Source organism: Vombatus ursinus, unplaced genomic scaffold (assembly GCF_900497805.2).
Source record: "Vombatus ursinus unplaced genomic scaffold, bare-nosed wombat genome assembly UNPS02014794.1, whole genome shotgun sequence".
Taxonomy (NCBI): Eukaryota; Metazoa; Chordata; class Mammalia; order Diprotodontia; family Vombatidae; genus Vombatus; species Vombatus ursinus.
The window spans coordinates 16,573,505-16,593,810 of record NW_020954572.1 but is presented as its reverse complement, the minus strand read 5'-3'; the positions used below and the strand labels follow the sequence as shown (position 1 = coordinate 16,593,810).

General features: G+C 39.9%; 1 protein-coding gene across 1 annotated transcript; it reads right to left on the bottom strand.

Annotated features, from left to right (window-relative positions):
• Positions 1-2,066: 2,066 nt before the first annotated feature.
• On the bottom strand, positions 2,067-20,091 carry GATM (glycine amidinotransferase). Its single transcript, XM_027869846.1, has 9 exons — positions 19,920-20,091; positions 18,422-18,637; positions 10,673-10,868; positions 8,745-8,935; positions 7,305-7,442; positions 7,047-7,211; positions 5,030-5,093; positions 4,499-4,615; positions 2,067-3,175 (listed from the first exon to the last, which is right to left on the bottom strand). The coding sequence occupies exons 1-9, from the start codon at positions 19,986-19,988 to the stop codon at positions 3,063-3,065; spliced, it is 1,269 nt and encodes a 422-aa protein (XP_027725647.1). The 5' UTR covers positions 19,989-20,091; the 3' UTR covers positions 2,067-3,062.
• Between the last annotated feature and the right edge of the window lie 215 nt (positions 20,092-20,306).

Sequence of the window (20,306 nt, the reverse complement as noted above, 5' to 3'; positions counted from 1 at the left end):
TTTACCAACACAGCCCTTTCCTCACTAGGGCAGATGGTGATCATACAGGGGCTCGACTTCCAGGTAATATATTACCTCATCATAAGGAATGACTCGTTTTTCTAGGAGTAGTCAGTTACAAGAGCTATGCTTGTGCCCCTAGTCCTTGACTTTTGAACCAAGGGAGCCAACCCCATGCCAGTATGAGTGGCTTTAGGGTAGAAGAGATAATGCCATGTCCAGCCTCGAGGCTGTGATACACATGGGTTCTTACAGGACCTTGATGCTATGACTACTAGTTTCATATGCCCTACCCAGAGTCCGATGGCTAATCTTGAAGAAGGGAAGTTTTTTCAAGGGCCAATTTGGGAAGGACCAGAACCCTGATTATGGAGGAGTTTCTTGGAAATTAATGGCAAAAGAAAATGATTAAGAAATTTATTTCTCAGGTCATCTGCTCATATGCCTTGCGACCCACAGCCTTTATAATGGGTGTGGACTGGGAAGAGTGTCCAATGGTGACAGATGTTGGGAAAAAAGTACCTGAATGAGTTGATGGCCTATAAGCAGCTATCTCAGTACGAGAAGATGTGGGAAAATTGGAACACTAATAGATTGTTGGTGGAGTTGTGAAATGATCCAACTATCCAACCATGAGAGCAATTTGGAACTATGCCCAAAGGGCTATAAAAATGTGCATACCCTTTGGCCCAGCAATAGCACTTCTAGGGCTACATCCCAAAGAGATCATAGAAATGGAAAAAGGACCTACATGTACAAAAATATTTATAGCAGCTCTTTGTGTGGTGGCAAAGAATTGGAAATTGAGGTGTCCATCAACTGGGGAATGGCTGAACAAGTTCTGCTATATGGATGTAATGGAATACTATTGTGCTTTAAGAAATGATGGAACAGGAAGACTTCAGAAAAACCTGGAAAAACTTATATGATCTGATGCTGAGTGAAGTGAGCAGAACCAGAAGAACGTTGTATACAGTAACGGCCACATTGTGCTATGACTAACTTTGACTAACTCTTCTCAGCAATACAAGGACCTAAGACATCTCCAAAGGCTTCATGGTGGAAAATGCTATCTCCATCCAAAGAACTATGGAGTTAGAATGCAGATCAAAGCATACTAGAAGAAAATTCTTCTGGCTATTTTTGATTTTTTTCTCCAAATGTCAAAAAATTAAAAATTAAAAAATTAATCAGTGAAATGTTCACAGATACCTGAACAGGTAAACAAAAGAAACCTAGGGGCTCCTCCCCTCTTCTGACATGTCTGCCCAAGGTTGTTTATCCACATTTAAAATTGAAAGGCTAGGAACACTACCTTCTCCTACATTTTTTTCAGGTGAGAGCAGAAATCATCACAACTTTTGCTCTTTGCAGATTTGCCAGTCCGGGCTCTATTGAACTCCTCCTAAACATTCATAGGATCTTGAAGGAGATGGATGAAAGGGTTAAATAGAGATTTTGTTGCAGCATCTATCTATGGAATTAAGAATATGGATGCCATACTGAAATATAACGGAGAAGGATGGAACAATAAAGTTGGAAGTATTGACAATATCTTTTAGCTCAAACATGTTATTATTTCTACCACTGCTTGAGTTGGAACAGTCTATTAAAGGGAGTAGGGGGAGTTGACTAGAAAGGTAGAATGTGAAGAGTTGGAAATCCCCTCCTACCTAATGCACAGATCACCTTTTGTGTCTCCTATTTGGCATAAGGATAACTACAGTCCTTAAAGGTTAGGCTAACACAGTAGTACAAGCTTTAGCAGGGCCTACCAAGCTAAAAAGGATTTGAATATGGGCTTAAAACTTGAAAGCAAGCCATTTTAAGGTTGCTCAAGTAATTTACATGACTAGCATTAGGTTATATATATTGTATTAATATACTGGAAGAACAACTCTTCCAAGCAGTGGTAGAAATAACATTTTAGAAATTGGGCTTTATCCTTATAAATTTCCCAAATATTATTGAACAAGTTGCTATTACTGAGGCACAGAAATCAATAACTCCCTCAATTAAAGTTCACATCACAGATTCAGGAAGATGGTATGGTTTGTTTTGAACACAAAAATTTTTATTAGCATAAAAAATACATGTCTGGTATCCAACATTAAAACCAGGTCATATGTATGCATATAGGTTCTTTTCCATTAATTACTGAATACTCTTATCTCTCAGCTATGCTTTAAAGAATCTGCACTTACGTAAACATCTTAACTTACCAAAGAAAGAAAACTTACAGATGTAGTCGTGTATAGCTACTGAACACACCAAAAAGTTAGAGATGGGAAATTACAATTATATCTTGCTGCATTGAATATTTCTGTAAGAACTTTGGAAATAACAGGAAATGTGGACAAAACATTTCATTTGAAATAAGGTAAGTCATATGAAAATGTTTTTAGAAGCAAATAACACTAATGTTAAAATGTTGAGATGAGAATATTAACTAAATTCCTGGAGAATTCCCTTTGATGTTTGCATAGTTTAGCTTATCTTAAAAAATGGAAATAAAAAATTAACCCAAAATACTGTTAGAAAAAGAGGCAGTTATCTGGACCCAAAGTAAGATACACAAAACTACTTAACAGAGGGCTATCATTTCAAGCTGCCTTTTGGATAGAAAATTAAATATAACACTACTTAATAGAGAAAAAAAAAAGAATGTTAAATTCAGGGCTATCATTTCAAGCTGCCTTATGGATAGAAAATTAAACAGAGGTAGACGGTTAAACATTAGTGGCCAAGTTATTCTAGCAGCTAACCTTTGCCTTGAAACACATTGTCAGGTTCACACTTGAAGCCAAAGTGAATAGGACTTCAGGAGTAGAAACAAAAGTGTTTCAAAAAGTCAGCCCAAAGACTTAGCAATTAAGATTTTTTCCCTTATATGGAAGCGAGTGACAATAAACTAGGTTCAAGACTCTGGGGTTAAGGACATGATTGCTTAAAGCACTATATAGCTAGCTCATGCATTTGTTTTAGCAGTAGAATGAAGCTTATACCTAAGCTGACTAGCCTTATTTCAAGCTAAGCAGCCACCACCACTCATCTGGCCAATTCTAGTCAAAGTAGGATTGCAGGGTGCCACGTCGACGAATATCACAGGTCCAGCAATGGAAACCTCCTCCCAATGAATTGGCGTTACGAATATTAACTTTGATTGTCGAAATACCTGCATGAAAACAAAGATACAAGATTTAAACAAGATATTGTATCTTACCAGATTTCTTTAAGTAAGAAAATTGAAAACAAAGATTGTAAATTATAGAAATCCTGGTTTTTTAAGTCTACCAGTGATATATGGTGGCAGCTAGGGGGCAGTGGGTAGGAATGTAGATGGAAAATTAGGTTTTCCTCCTGACTAATTAGTCTAAAACAGACTAATATTCCAAGCGATAGTAAGATAGTGATATCTCCTTTAAAAGACAGAAAGACAAAACAACCTTTGACTGGTAGACTTGGGACTGACTTACAAGTTAGCTGTTACACTAATTATACATAATCATGCTATGATAATTCTGGAAGAGGTACCAGCTGGGTATCAGTAAAAGCTTCATGGAAGAGGAGGCACTTAGAACTGAGCTTGAAGGAGGCTAAGGATTTTAAGATGCAGGGGTGAAAAGGGAATGTAACCCAGGCAAAATTAACAGCCAAAGGTACCAAGATGGGAGATGGGATGTTGTATGTAAGAGCTAGAGATAAAAAGTGACAAGATGTGGCAGCTGTGGGAGAGTAGACTCCCACTCACATAGAGTGACTGGGAGTGTAGTGGTACTCTTGATAAAAGCAGGAAGTGAGGAAGAGGGGTTGGCTATTCTGGGGAAAGATAACCAATTCTGTTCTGAACACATTGAGATTGAGGTGCTTACAGGACACCCAGATCAAAAAGTCTAATAGACAGGTTTCTGGGACTCAATTTGGGACTCAAGCCCAGGACAGAGAGCAACCTGGAAGTAACCTTGACAGAGGTAAGTGAATTTATGGAAGGTCAATTAAATTACTAAGATAAAATACAGAGAGGGGACAGAAGAGGGAACATGGCAGAACCTTGAGTATACTCACAGGAAAATAAAATAGAGCCATATGAAGACCTGTGCCCTTCAAAAATCCCTTTCAAAACTATAATAATGGTTATTAATATTTAAAATTATATTTTATTTTCATTTAGTTTTAAGTAGCTCATTGAAGTACTTTAAATGTGTCTCCCATTTAAACATAGCTGATCAATCCACAAGGCTGCCTATGAAGTAGCTGTTCCCATATGAGCTATAAAGTTTTCAATGGTCCCTGAAGGGTTTAGAGAACTATTATATTGGTTACTAAGGAAAGTTAGATACATTTGAAGACATGTAGGTTGAAATACAAGGTCCTTCCACAAAATGTCCCTTGGTACCACTGTTAGAAATAAAATACTGCTCTGACCCAGAATGTTTAAGATCATTATACAATCTTTAAAAACTCTTTCATATGTAATCTTTTGACATATTGAACATACCCAGTTTTTCAAACATTTTTTGAATTGGAACTTCGTTGGCATCCACCATAACACGTTTTTCGTCCAACATTAGGACATTCATGGAGAGCCATTTGGATGACATCCAGAGTGGGTGGTCTAAAAAGAAAATAAGTAATTGTCTCAGTATCCATTCGTATTTCCACTTAAAAGAGAGGTTCTTATTAAAAGAGCACAAGGATAGGGTAATAGTACTTTCATGCTAGTAGTAATTCCCTTTCCCTAGGAGGCCTTTGAACTTTCTTCATAATCTTTTACACAAATATAAAAATGTATCAGTCTCTAATAATTACACATTTATATTTCACAATGCTTTTTTTTAAAATTATCTTTTTTAAACAATTTCCCTCTACTTGGCCAATTTTTTTTTTCCTTCTCACTTCCATGCCCTAAAGAAGAGAGTCCTGAACTGCTTTATTTTTGGGGGGAAAATATTTTCCCAAATTAACTTTGTACTTCATATAAATAAGTTCAAAATCCAGAGTTAATCTCACAATAGAAAGGAATTCTTACCATCTGGGATGACTGGAGTTGGAGGAGTAACTATAGTCCATCCTGCTTTCTTGAAAAGTTCAATCTAAAAGAAAAATCCAAAAAGATTTAATTTCTTGCTCTGTCAGCCCTTATCAATAATTCCATCTGAAATGTCATCAAGGTTTCCCATCTTTAAGTTATTTTTCAAACATTCAGATTATGACTAATTTATGCTGGTATGATGCAATTTGTATGTTACAAAGTAGAATTCAATGCTTGATGATCTTTGGACTCGAAAGTTCAGAACCAAAATTGCTAATAGAGTTATAACCAAGGTAAGCAGAGAACACACAGCTGTCCTTGATGAGCTTAAAAACTCCTACCTACATCAGTAGAACATCTGGTAAATATGAAGTCTCATGGTTTTATTATATCAAAAAAGACCCGAGGTTTTAGGGCGCTGCAAGCTCAGTGGGCTTGAACCTTGAGTTGGAACAGGCAAGAATGAGGGTATCAACGACGAGGCAGGTGAAACTCCCCCTGCGCTGTGCCCTGCTGGTCAAATTGCATCTGGAGTCCTGTTGTTAGTTCTGGGCACTACATTTTAGGATGGCCACTAAGTTGAAGCAATGAAGGTCAAATGAAAAAAAGAGGTTATTTAGCATGGAAAAAGATGACTTGGGAGGGATTCAATAGGAAGCAGTGCATAGTGTACACAGGGCCAGGTGTGAGGTCTGCTTTTACCACTGTTATTCATGAGAAGTCACTTAACATTTCTGAGCCTGTTGCCTCACATGTAAAATGAGGAAAACAGTTGGTAGTAACTTCCTCATAGAGCTGTTGTAACGCTCCAATGACAATATATAAAAAGTCATTTGTAAACCTTAAGGTGCTATATGTCAGCTATTATTCACTAGAAGCAACTCACAGAAGCTGCAAAAAGTTGCAAGGAAAAACTTCCTACTGATTAAAGCTATCCAAAAGTAGAACTGGCCGTCTTTAGGAAGTAGCAGGGCTCCTCCCCACTAGGACTTTCTTGCAAAGGTCAGCCCACTACTTGCTGAATGGGTTGTAGAAGGAATTCTTCTTTAGATTCTAGCAAGTATACTAAATTTAAATATAAAACCTTGTCATTTATTTTCCTAATGGTACAGAAATTAGCAGCAACATGGCATACTTATTGAAAAATTGTATTGCTGCCTAGAAATTAAAAAATTTAAAAACAAAACCACTCATCTGCCCAGCTGGAAGTAGGAGGCCACAGGGAATCAGGGAAAGACCCTCAGGTCAGCTGCACCCACTACAGCAGCTCCATTCTGCCCCTGCAGGGTAAGGCTGGCCATAGTGGGTGGAGAAGAAAGATACCTATTATTCAAATGGGATTTGCCCTGGGCATGCAGGCATTATCTTGTCTATGATTCAGCTGCTGCATAATTTGAAATAGTGCATGAGTAAAGAAGTGGAAACAAAACATGGAGGCATGTTGACTAGGGAATTTTAATAGCATATTATTTTACTGTATGAAATTATAAATTAGTTATTACATAGGAAGTTTTATGGATTTATGTAGAGTGAAGTAAAACCTAAAACAATATGTAAAATGAAATAAAAATGCTAAAATGAATTTCAATTTATTTGTAATTGAAATTATCAATATTAGTCCTAGAGACTGGGGACTAGAAGAATGGTGAATACATTGTCAGACCTGGTTACTGTATGTATCGATTACTTTGATTCAACTGTTATTCATTGTTGTAAGGCGGGGTGTAGTAAATTTTCAAAGTACATATGTACATGTGTGTGCACACATACAGATGAATCTTTTAGCTTTGACAAAAGCTAATGGCCACTGTTAATATCCAATGGATATCCCATTAACTATCACCAACACCATTATGCCACATACCATCATCAAGCCAACGTCTGAACGTAAGAGAAACCTAACTAATTCAACAATAACTCTAAAAAAGAAATGTACAGTTCTCACAGAAATGCCATTTGAATTACTATGTCAGTTGCTAGTCATATTATTTGCTATTTCCAGCGTCATTTTTACCTGATGACAGGGCCGGTCAGGGTTGGAAAGCACAAGACCAGGCCCAATGATATTGAAGGTGGCATCAATATGCATTGGATTGGGATCTTTAAAGGAGACGATATGCACCCTATAGTCTGGAGCAAGATGCCTACGCATCCACTCAATGCCCAGGTAATTAGTTACCTGAAAATAAGAAAATTAAAGACATGCCATTAGAAGTGGACTAATAATTTATACTGAAATACAAGAAAGCATGCAGATACGGCTTTTCTCTACCTGGCTTCTCTGTGCAAAAATATCTCTTCCAGCTCTAATGAAGTCAGCAGCATCAAAACATGGCTCATATTCAGTAGTCACAAATTTTCCCTGAGCAGCCAATTTGTGTCTGTCTTCTACAGAGTGGATTGGATAATCCTAACAGGGAAAAAACACCGAAATCAATACCCTGGTTTTAAGGAAGAAAAATAAGGCAATTGATGCAGCTGAGAATACCAGTTTAAACTTGGACTCAACTTGATAATCAAGTAACATGACGCATGCTATTTAAGAAATACCGTGCTAATATTTCTGAAACTCACAGTAAGTGAAAGCATGTGAAAAATGTGGAAAATTTGTGTAGTGTAGTATTAGGTATTGAATTAGGGTAGTCTGATACTCAGCAACTCTAGCGCACATTCCATAAAGCCATACACTGATTTACATATAGTTAGCTACAACCTTGGAAATTCCCAGAAGAAAGTCATTCCGTACTTTTAACAAAAGGAATTTGCTATTGGTCCATGGACTAAAACTAACACTGTATAGAATGAGTTTTCTAGGTCCCCTATACTGGGTCTGAGTTACTTTGGGATATTCTCTCCAACAACGCAAATCCTAACTTTTCTTCTCCTTAGCAAAAGGTCTTTGAAACTCACTGTCAGCTAGCTCAGTCAGCCATTTAGTCTAACTCATATCTGAAAAGAGATCCCCACTATACCATAGTCAAGCAAGGGTACTCCTACTCAACTAGTCTCTGCTCGAAGAGCTCCCATGAGAAGGAAGCTACCATCTTACACAGCAGTCCATTCTACTTCTGGATAACTCTTCATTGTTAGGAAAAAAATTCTGACATTAAGCCTAAATTTGTCCTTTTTCCAACTTCCAGCCAGTGCTCCTTGTTTTACTCTCTGGAGCCAAATAGAACAAGACTAATCAATCCTTTCCACATGACCAATCTTTTTTTCAAATACTTGAAAGATAGCTATCATGTCCCTTGAGTCTTCTCTATGCTAAATATCTCTGACCTTTTTATGTCATGGACTTAAGTCTTTTCCTCTGATGACTTTCCAGTTTATTAATATCTTTATTAAACTGTGGTTACCAGAAAAAAATCACAAAACTCCAAATGTGGTCTGATCATAGCTGTACAGTAAGAATATTCTCAGAAGCTATGCCTCTCTAAATGAAGTCCAAGACCAAATTAGTGTTTTTGGTTGTCATATTGCTGATTCATCTTAAGATCATAGTCCATGATTATCCCCACCCCTACACTAACCTTGATCTTTTACTGATAATGCCTCTCTATCTCATATTTGTAAAACTGATTTTCTGAACCTAAGTATGACTTTACATTTAAAAATTTTTTAACTGCTAAAAGTAAAACATTCTTAAAATTTAGAATATATCTCTGATGTGCTCTGTAGAAAAAGGTACACTAACTTTGAAACAGGAAAGTACCTGGTCATAAAGCTCATTAGCCATTGTGGGCTTAGGAGCCGTTGTCCACTTAGCCCCACGATGGAAATAATCTTTGATAATTGATCTGTATGCTCGATACTCAAAGAAGCGTGCACGCCATGCCATGGGAGCTTCAATGATTTCATTTCCAACTACAATCAGAATGTCTCTGGGCATTGCACCATACAAACCTAAAAAGGTCAAAAAGTCTTAATAATCATAATAGCAAATTTGCAGAAACATATTATTCAGGTCAAGTGTGGACTCTGCTATTTATAAACCGTTACAATCATGTCAGGGCAAGTCACTGTAGATAATACCTACCTTTTTTTTTTTTTTCTTATTTTGGCTAGGCATTAGGATTAAGTGACTTGCCCAGGGTCACACAGCTACTAAGTGTTGTGTCTGAGGCCACATTTGAACTCAGGTCCTCCTGACTCCAGGGCCGGTTCTATCCACTGTGCCACCTAGCTGCCCCAATAATACCTATTTCAAAGGACTATTGAAAACATTTTGGTAAATGTTACTATAAAATGAAGGGAAATGACTAGTTTAGCCACTAACAAGCATTAAATATTAATAAAACCAACATCTGCTTAGTACCTATATCACCTTGGGCAATCACTGTCCCTCTCTGGGCCTCACTTTCTTCATCTTTAACATTGGATTGAACTGGATAATCCCTAAGGTTTGTTCCAGCCTTAAATCCTATGTTCCTATAAAAGACCTATCAAGTCTAGAGCTACCTCCAGGTCTCACTGGATACAGCCGTTTATCATTTTATCATTTTATATTTTTATATTTCTTTGTATCATATTTTTATATATTTTTATACGATATAATTATATATTGTATATATAATATTATAATTTTTATCATAATTTTTATATTTCTTTGTATCATATCTTTTGTGATACAGAATAGTTACGCTTCTTCAGGTAATTGTGTAAAAACTACAAATTAGCCTGATATCATTTCCAGAACTATAAGTGAGAATATTTAACTGCACAAGAATGGAGCAGTGATGTTAGCCAAGGAGGAAACTAATTTCCTAAGGAAGCCTTCCTGAATAAGCTCTATTTTTTCTAATTTTTCTTTCTTAAATCAGCAAACATCTTTGATTCTGTGACTTGTTAATTGTTAGACAAGTCATTCCTAATAACTTAAGGGCCACTGTTCTAAGGAAAAGAAAACTGATTCTATTAAAAGCAATGAAAATGATTAATGGTATTCATCTGTTCACACATGAGGTAAAAGATATGTATCAAATTAAATATTTGAAGGGAACAGTTTGTCAAATGATTAAAAATAAACTCTGCTCTTCAGATTCAATGGAAATACAATCACACATCTTCAGAATGCCTAGGGTTCTACTATCTGTTTCCACAGTTCCTAGAACAAAAATGGAGATACTCTTCATGCCTTGCTTTCTACAGGTGGGACAGATAAAAATGAAAGCTGTAGTTTTTAGAGAACCTGTCTACTGTGCTTTATAGTTTAAAGGATTCTTCCTCCATCAATCCTTTGAAGCATGTAGTGCCAATATTATTCCCATTTTATAGATGAAGAGACTAAGGCTCATAGAAGTGAAAGGGTCATAAAGTGAAGAAGTAGTTGAACCAGGACTCTTATCATTCATCCTCGAAATCCATTTCCATCACACCACAATTGAAGAATTTAGGAAATATTTTGCTTTTTTCCATGAAACATCTTCGAGTTAGAATGGTCTTAAAAATATGGTACTAATGTGCTAATACTAACAGATCACTTACAAGTTTCCAGCATTTTACTGCTGGAAATTATTTTTTAATTAGTCTACAATTTGCAAAGTTCACTAGAGTAGGAAGGAACTCCTATAAGGTCATCCATCACTGCCTTCCCTCTGGCCAGAATTTCATGAGCTAAGTTAACTACAGAATACCACTCACCTGTAGACTCAAAATCTGGTGTTTTGTACTTGAAAGACCAGTCAATGGGATCAGGCCTCTTAACAGTCACTCCTTCCATTTTCAAAATATTGCACATTTCTTCAATTTCAGCAACAGCCTTTTTCAGATGCTCCTTGGGAAAATACTGGCCTCCATGTTGCTGGTAAAATGGCCAATACTTTTCATATGTGTTGGCCTAGAAGCAAAAGAAAGCAGATCAATTCCTAAGAAAAATATAACTCTTGATAGATTAGACCATTCACTGAGGGCAATGTGTAACTTCATGTAACAGAATTTAACTGTGACAGCTTTGCTGGTTTAATGTCTTCATGCTTGAGATTATTTATACTCTATCACCCATAGCAGGGTCTTAAGTATAACCCAGAATACTCTCTGGCCAGTTTCCACAGTGTTTCATAGGCACCAAGCTTAAACGGTTGAGTCTTGAAAGGGATGAATATGCCTACTGTCCCTGTGTTGTTGCCAGGTAAAGAATGTTCGATTTGGAGCAGGAGGACCTGAAGTCAAGGACCACTTTGGACAAGTTTCACCACCTCAAAGGGTCTTAAGTTTCCTCATGTGTAAATTAAGAGAGCTGGACTAGATAAACCTCTAAGGTTCATACTAGCTCTAAAAATGAGACTCTTAGGAAGTTGTTCATTTATACTTAGTGTCAACAAGCATCTTCTAGTTCTAATTTCATTATTTTGATGAACATTCATACCCTTCATGCACATCTGGTCTATTACCTCATATTGTATCTACCTACGTATTATACCCTTACAGACCCACAAAGGCTGTGGAGGACTGTGAAGGATGTGCTTAATACCTGTTTAACTCAATTCATGATTCTACAGACATATTGAAGGGTGCAGTTTTTTCTATCATCATATGGCAACTGTAGAACACATCTAGTTACCTTTCTCTGCATATCTTCCAGCTCTATTAAGGTTCACTGACCAGAAATGCATAGTATTCCAGATGCAGGCAAATTGTGGTTTTGCATCAGGACATATCAAACCCTTTAGCCTGGCATTTAAAAGCACTCCACTGTTTTGGCTCTAACCTACCTTTCTTGCCTTATTTCATTTTACTCCCCTCACACATGCTCCATTCCTGGCAAACTACGCACCTGTTCCCCAAACAAGAGCATTCCATTTTCCACTCCTTTCTCTCTCCCCAGGCTATACCGCACTGCTAGAACTGTATTGTACCCCTTACTCACCTCCATCTTCCTTCAAAGCACAGGTCAGGGATCACTTTGTATGAGGCCTTTCCTGATACCCCAGTTGTTAATGCTCCCTTCCTCTAGAATCTACTTCCTATGACTTTGTATATACTCATCTGTTTATATGATCTATCCCTCTAGTAGAATGTAAGCTCCTTGAGAGCAAGGACTATTTGATTGTTTACAATGTCTTGCAAATAGGAAAAATGCTTGTTGAAAGGAACTGACTTTGAAGACTCCTGCCAATTCCTTTTCCTCCTCTACTCAAAGCATGTTGCTTCCCTGGCTTATACTTCCCCATTTTCACTGACTAATTTTATGAACTATAAAAAACTTCAAACAATTTGTTGCTTAAATCAATAATCCTGCAACCACCTGAAAATTGTCAATAATTCTAAACTGAGGGGCAGCTAGGTGGCGAAGTGGATAGAACACCAACCCTGAAGTCAGGGGGACCTGAGTTCAAATCTGGCCTCAGACCAAACACTTAACACTAGCTGTGTGACCTTAGGCAAGTCACTTAAGCCCAACTGCCTAAAAAAAAAAAATAATAATTCTAAACTGAAATTGGGATTAAATTGAGAGTAATTTCTAGACCAGGCCTTAAGAGCTTCCACTACTGAAATCCCATTCAATCTCAAAATTTAAGAACATCTATTTCAACCAAGAGCAATAGGTTAAGTCAGAGTACCTGATTTCAGCCTATCACTACTTGTATGACCTGGGGCAGGGGATAGGAAGGAGACGTTTGAAAATGACCTTCAGCAGGCAGTAAGTAGGGCCCAGTACCTATCCTCATCCCGTACTTATGCCCTAAAACTCAGTGGTTATTTGACTTCATCCTGAGGATTAAGCAAACCACAAAGACCATTACTGCCACAAACAATCTCTAGGAAGGCAAAACAGTGATTAGGCTCACAGTGACTCCATCCAAAACCTGACCATGTCCACTAGGGTTTAAGTAGTGAGTTTATTCCAGCCTCTCCCACCAAGGAGGAAATTCTTGCCATGGCAGCTAACAAAACTGATAATAAATTACTCTTTATAGTCCTTCCAGACATGCTGGTGCCACAGCACCCATTCACTTTTTTCTTCTTTTCATGCCAAGCACATCTCTTGCAGGCCACAGCCAAAGGACAAGCAGGCTTTTAGACGTCAGCCAGGCCTACAGTAGAATGGGCCACTGACTGCCATGCTCAACTAACTAGAAGTCACCGTCCCAAGAAGTATTTTGCATGGTTTTCTGTGCAGGGTGGAATTTTCCTAGGTAGATAATGAAGCAAACTGCTCAGCAAGAGAAGTGTTTGAACAAGTATGAGGGTTACTTGGGAAAGCTGTAGTTGAAAATCAGTCGGACAAGGTCCAGGTGCTCATGATATGATATTTTTTCCAAGGGTGAGGTAGAAACTGTTTGCACTCGTTCGTTGAACTGGCTCAATTACTTAATCATTTACTCAGTGTCTGTGGGATAAAGAGCACCATTTTACATGCTCAGCACACAGCACTTTTAATAAAGGACAGTGAGAACAGAAAAGCTGTCCATGTTACTGAGCTCTCAGATGTTTTTGGAGTACTAAGCTCTGCAATGATAGCCAAGGAATGGTTAAAGAGCTACTTGCTGTCCCTGGAAATTTAAGGAACTTCAGCAGATGTTCTGTTCCTTATTTACCCAGCTGGCAACTAAGCTAATTTTAACCTTGGGACTTTAAATACCTTTTGTATTTACACACACATACACACACACACTCTCTCTCTCTCACTTTCCTTCATCCAGACAGTGTGGTGCGGTGGAAAGAATGTTAGCTGTAAAATCAAGAGCTAGATTCAAATTCTTCATGAACACTGAGCTAGGCATTTAACCTCATTAGGACCCAGTTTCCAACTGTAAAGTAAGGGGAATGGATTGGAGGGGGTCTCTCAGTCTCTCAGGTCCTTTCCAGCTTGATCTATGATCCTATTAATAAGTTGTAATCATTTACAGAAAAAAAAATCATTGTTAATAGTGTGCATATTCTGTATGTATGTATATCTCCTGCCATCTTGTCTCTGATTCCTTGGCATTTACAATTTATACCATGCAATACCTTATAATATACTGTCTTATACTCTCTACTATACAATTTAACATCTTACTTATTTTATGGTTAAGCAGTTTATATTCTCTAGATCAATTCTTCCTTCTTTATCTACTCTGCTAGTGAACTACCACCCTCATCTGCAAGATGGCTCACTTAAGTTAGGAATCAAGCACCCCTTTTTAAAACCCATCCTTGATCTCATTAGCACTTTTATTTGTAACGATTCCAGCAATGTTAACTCTGTAATATGTTAGCCAATAGTGTCTTACTATTAAGAGTTTAAAAAAACCAAGATTTGAGTTATAAAAATGCACTTAGTGCTTAAAATCTTTAAAAAATTACTTTCACTTGTTAACTCCTTTTACTCTCACAGTGTCTTAAGGTAGGTAGGGAGATGTCTTCATTTTATAGGTGAAGAAAGCAAGACCAGGAACTATGAAGTAATTTGCCCAAGGACACAAAGCTAATTAATTAGTTAAAGAACTAAGACTAGACAGCCAATAAATACTTGATAATTGGCCAACTCAAAGTCTCCTGACCTCCAGCCCAGTATGCTTTCCACCAGACCATGAAACTTCAAAGTGAAATGTCTAAGGTTACAGAGCACATCAGAACAGAGATTGTAATAAAGTCTAAATAGCCTGATTCCAAATGAGATCACATGGCCATGTAACTAACTAATATCAGCATTTTCAAACATGGTAAAAAAAACAAAACAAAACATGTCTGAGTTTGATTTTTGGGGGGTTTTATCTAACAGAAATGATCCAGGAGATGGAGTAGCTTCCGTATGTAGGAGTAACTATAAAGAACTATTCATAAATAAAAGATTAAGGGTGATGGAACAATAAAGGTCTCCAAAATCAAATAAGGGCACTAGAGAATTCATTTACAGATTTTATTCATCTGGAAATGTCAGGATCAGAGGGCATTGGTCTTGAAAGAAATTACTTGGGACATCAAGTCACTAAGAAGACCTGCCCTTCTTTATGACTTGTTCAGAAGAAATAGGAAGCTTGCTCTGACCACCTCACCTACCAGGTATCATTTAATACCTTGAATTCCAAAGGCCCTACAATCTGAGTAGTAAATACTGATGAGGATGGGATCTGGACCCAAAAAGGAAAAACCCTAGACTTTCCCACGTGGCCAAATCTCTGGCTGCCTGAGGCTATCTATAAATCCCATCAACTGGCCTTTCATTGTGGCTACGCCCAATCTCCCAATTCTGTTACCCTTAACCTAGCCTCCCCCACCACTTCCCCCAGCCTTAATCCTAACTAGGCTCCATTCTCCCTTGGCCAGGAGGTCCAGGTCCCTGGCATTCTATTACCACATAATCCCTACAGACTACTTGGCCACTCCTAGATCTCTCCCAGTCTTTCTGTATAGAAGGTCCATCTTGTGTCCATTAAGATGCTCAGATTCTTATAATCTAGCCACTGTTACAAGCTCACAAATGCTCAGATTCCTTCTGACTAAGATGGTGATACTGAATAAACCTTGCTTTTGGATGAAAGAAGGCTTGGGTCGAATTCTTTCGGGCAGGACCTGCGTGTTGAAATCTTGGGGTCCCAGCACCCCTAAACCTCAAATACATCAGGCCAGGCTCTCAGGCCTCTGTCCTGTCTTCCCATATAGACAACAAAGGTTACAAGGACACAGCAGGCACCGTGCTTGTTGATGATCTGGCCTTTGCTCCTTTAGCCACAGCCAAAAAACAAACAAACAAACAAAAAAAAACCAAACAAAAAAAAAGCTGAGATGTAACTTTGACCCAGGGATGCCAATCATTCAATGTTTAAGTACCTCACATGTGCTTAAGCTTAATAAAGGCATGTTAATTGAATAAGAGATATGAATAAGAGATCTATGCTAGACTAATAGTTTCACATTAAGCTGGGAATACAAAAGAGTCCCTGCCTTCAAGGAGTTTACAATCTAATGCTTCTGAGCATATTCCCCAGGAGGTAAAAGACAAGAAAGAAGAGCCCAAAGTATTCCAATAGTCATGTAAGCACTTTTTGTAGTAAGGAACCAAATGAAGTATTTCATAGAAAGCAGTAATTAATCTGATTTAATTCAGAGACACAATCCAATGCAATAAACAGGTGCAGAAGAACATTCTTGGCGAGTGCAACAATGTGAATTTAAGAAGTTCTAGGATCACAGAGCTAGGGCTAAAAAGGACCTCAAAAGGGCCATCTAGTCCAACCCCTCGTTTACAGAGCTGAGGAGAAGTGAGGCCCAGAGAAGCTAAGTGACTTAAGGCCACCTAAGTAATAAGCAGCTGGCCTGGAATACAAACCCAGAGCTTCTGCCTCCACATCCTGGGCTTTTCCCACCACAGAAGGTTCCTTATCATCCCTTAGGTGCTCAGTCCTGCCACAAGTGGGCAGCCTTCTAAACCTGGGGCAATGTAGGGTCAGGTCTGAGAGTGATCAGAGAAAGAATAGAGACTTGTCCACCTCCTTGCCCTGGCTCACATGCCCTCTAAGGTAATAGAAAAATTAGTCATGATCCCAGAAAATAAATACTCTTCTGGGCAGGGAGGCAGGAAACTGAGGACAGAACATTGCATGGCCTGTCACGTATGGCCTGTGTTTGAGTTGTTTTCTGCTTGTTTTGACTTGCTAAAAAGAACTGAATTTCAACAGGGATATGAATATCCATAAAAACCAGGACAACTTTTTTTAAGAAAAGCACCAAGAGACAGCAAGTTTCTGGACTTAGCAGGCAAGAGACATGGGTTCAAATTCCAGCTCAGACACACTGGCTTTGTAATCATGGCCAAGACACTTCCTACTTGAAAACTGAAAAAACGTTCTCCTTGTTCTGATTATGGACTGACATGCACTCTTCGAGGTTTATGTACAGGTCATTTCACATGTAAGCTTCTAGAGGGCAGAGACTGTTCACTTTTGAGGCTGTATCCCCAGCATGGAGCACAGTATCCAGCCCAGAGCCAGTTCTTAATAAAGGCATGTTAATTGAATAAGAGATCTATCCTAGACTAATAGACCCAATAATAGTTTTACTTGCTATTTACCTAAAAACAAATTCATACAGTTTGGAAATTGCAATTAAGGAAAAAACAATTACAGAAACACTAACAGTTAGAACTTGTTAAAGAATAGAATGGCCTGCCTCGGAAGATAATAGGGTTACCCCTTACTGGGGACCTTCAAGCAAAAGTTGGTGGCCCATCTGTTGGGTAGGGGTTGGAGAAGATGGTCTCTGAGGTCCTTTTCCATTCTGAGATTCTATGGATGTCTTCAGAACAGAAATACAATGTGGCTGGGGGGAATCAGTTTACTTTCTCTCATCCTATATCATGAGTCTACATGTTTACTTCTCCCAGAAGACTAGAAGTTTCCATTCAATCCACCTGTTACCACCCCTCTCACACATTAGATCTATTAGTCACATGTGAACAAAAACTAATTTTTAAAGTATAGATAAAATCCTACAAAGACTGACTTATTTTACCATAAAAATCTAGATTTTGTTTATAGGCCATTTTCTTCACCAACGCAACTGGCAGATGGCAATCCTGCTTTATCTAGGTAGATATTCTTTGAGCTTTGTATCTTGGTACCAAGGTACAAAAAAAAAAAAAAAAAATCACCCCAAAATCAATGTAGTGATAGGGCTCTTCACATTTTGCTGGGCTGTTCCTCAGATAACAGACCTACAGAGTCTATGGTTAGTCCCAGACTTTCTGGCTTGGTAGGATCTGACAGAAACCATGCTCCACTGGCAGCCTCTAGGAAACCATGATCACCTCTCTCACACCAAGATGAAGAAGCAAGAGTGAGACTATGGTGGAAAAATGTGATAACCCTAAAAATTAAGTGAATTTTCCAGCAACCTGGAATTTTACTCATACTTTACAATATTGTCTAAAGTTTGTTAAGCTCAAGTGTTGACAAGAGGGGGGTGGGAATTAGATGAGGTGAAAGGAGGAAAAGAAGCAGGGGAGGAAGGGAAGGAAGAAGGAAGAGAGGGAGAGGAAAGGGAAGCAAAAGACAAATAATGCAGCTGGGAAAAATTGCATGCATGGACTTAATAATGGACTTAGATTCAAATCCTGCCTGAGACAACTGCTAGCTGTGTGACCCTTAGTCATGAACCTCTGTATCTGCTTCCTTTTACGTAAAATGAGAGAGGCTTCTAAGCTCTTAACTTAAATGATTCTCATAGTGACTTAGCACTGCTCTGACTGAAAAAGCAGAGTAACTTTTGCTGGAATGATGTTGAGAACTCTAGATTTCTTGCTAAGAAAAATCTGTTTACCTGATTTTGTGATTTTATACTTGAGGTAGCATCTGCGCTGAAAAATGCATACAGGAAACACTGGGACAAGACACCTATAACAAACACACAAAACATTTGGCACATATACACACTTACATACACACTCGTAGAGCACACAGATCTTACCTTAACTTCCACAGTGAATGGTGGAACACAGGCATTTTCAGCTCTGCCTACAATCACCTCTTCAAGTGGGTCCCATTCATTATAGGAGGAGACAGGGCAGTCCTTAGGAATAGGATCTGTGGCCTTGTCATCAGCAGCAAAGGAGTTTCTGGAGGCTGCTGCAGTCTGGGTGCTCTGGAAAGTTCGCTGCACCCATCCTGTAAAAACTCTTCCAAGCTTCAAAGAGGAAAGAATTTTATATATTTTATATAATATATATCATATGTACTTCTGCTCTTTTCTGGTGATAAAGACAGTCACTACACATTTATCATTCCTCAGAATGACTGATTTACACAGGCCACCTACTTCCTGCATGGAGGCCTGCTCCTCCCCACACTGGAACAGTCTCCCTCCACATCTTCCCTTGAAATCACCCTCTTCTAGGCCTAGCTTAGTTGCCACCCACCCCCTGTATTCCCATTCTCCCTTCTCATTCCATAAGGGATTCCTAATTAACTCTCTCAAGCTGCCGTTTAACCTCTCCTGTCCATCTCACACAGCTCTCTCTCCAAACTAAACCGAAGCCTCCTTGAAGGCAGGGCCTTTGTTGCTTTTCAATATTCCATTCCCAGGGCCTTGGTATAGCACTACAAACTGAGTGAATGTTTAATGTTTGCTGGTGCTTTGAATGTCAGTGGGAAAACCTGTCTTATCCTATGCTCTCCTCACCAGGTTCTGCCTTTCTTGGCCTCTCCGCTATTTAAAGTTTATCCCTAACAGGTTTCTTCTGCAAAAGAAACTGTGGTGATAGCATTTCAAAAGGGCATTCTCTTCCATGAGAAATAACCCACCTACCTATTCCTCATCTCTGAAATACTTCGCTGTCCCTGCCACCAACGTACCAACGCACTGCTTCATTTTGGGACAGAATAGAGTTTAGAATTTAGAAGAATTAAGATTAAGTCAGGACACATATTGACGAGGGAAAAGGTGGGGAGGGGAGAGGAACTCAAGAATTTAAGATTAAGGGGCCTCAGAGGGCTAAAGGTAGAGCCCTGGGTCCGGGCCGGGAGCTGGCACACTGCACCCGGCCGCCGCGGGGCTCCGGGAGCAGGAGGTCGGCCTCCCGACGGCGGAGGGAGGAGGAGCGGCTGCTGCTGTCAGCTGCGGGGCGCGGCCGGAGCTATTCCTGGTGCAGGAGGAACCCACTATTAGGCCGGCCTCGCGCTCCATTTTGCACTCTCAGTACCGGGTCTCCCCGACGCTCCGCTCCCTTCCCGGACCCCGCAGCGGCCCCGCCCCGCCCCCTCCCGGGCCAGCCGCGGCCATGCGGGCACGCAGGAGGACGCGGAGCGCATGCCGCTGTCCGCTGTCCCCCGTCCCATCTCAACCCATCCCATCCCATCCCGGGCCTCCGGGACACGCGTATGGGACCCTGACCCGCCAGGGAGTCGAAGCAACATCACTGCACCTCCGAGGGAGCTCCGCGAGGCGCAGAGCGGCGGGGAGTACGCACCCGAGATCCCATGTAATGCACCGCCTCGGCCCCGCGGCTCCCGCCGCGCAGGCACCGAACCCGCAGCATCTCCTCGAGGACAGCTGGTCCGCGATCGTAATGGTCTCCGCTGCGGCGGCGTAAACACCTGGCTAGCACCCGCAAGGCAAGCAGGCGACACACCTCGAACTCACGCCCCGCTCCAGGGGAGCCTTATATGCCAGTTCCCCACCTCGCGTCCTCCCCCCGGCGCTGTCCATTGGCTACCGAGAACAGGTGGTGGGGCCCCACGCGGAGTCGAAAGGTCAGGGGGCGGGCCCGGCCCCGAATTAGACGGAGGCGCGGGGGTCCAGGGGCCGGAGGAGCTGCGCCTTCCCTTTTTTAGCCTTTCCCAAGGTCATCCGTGAA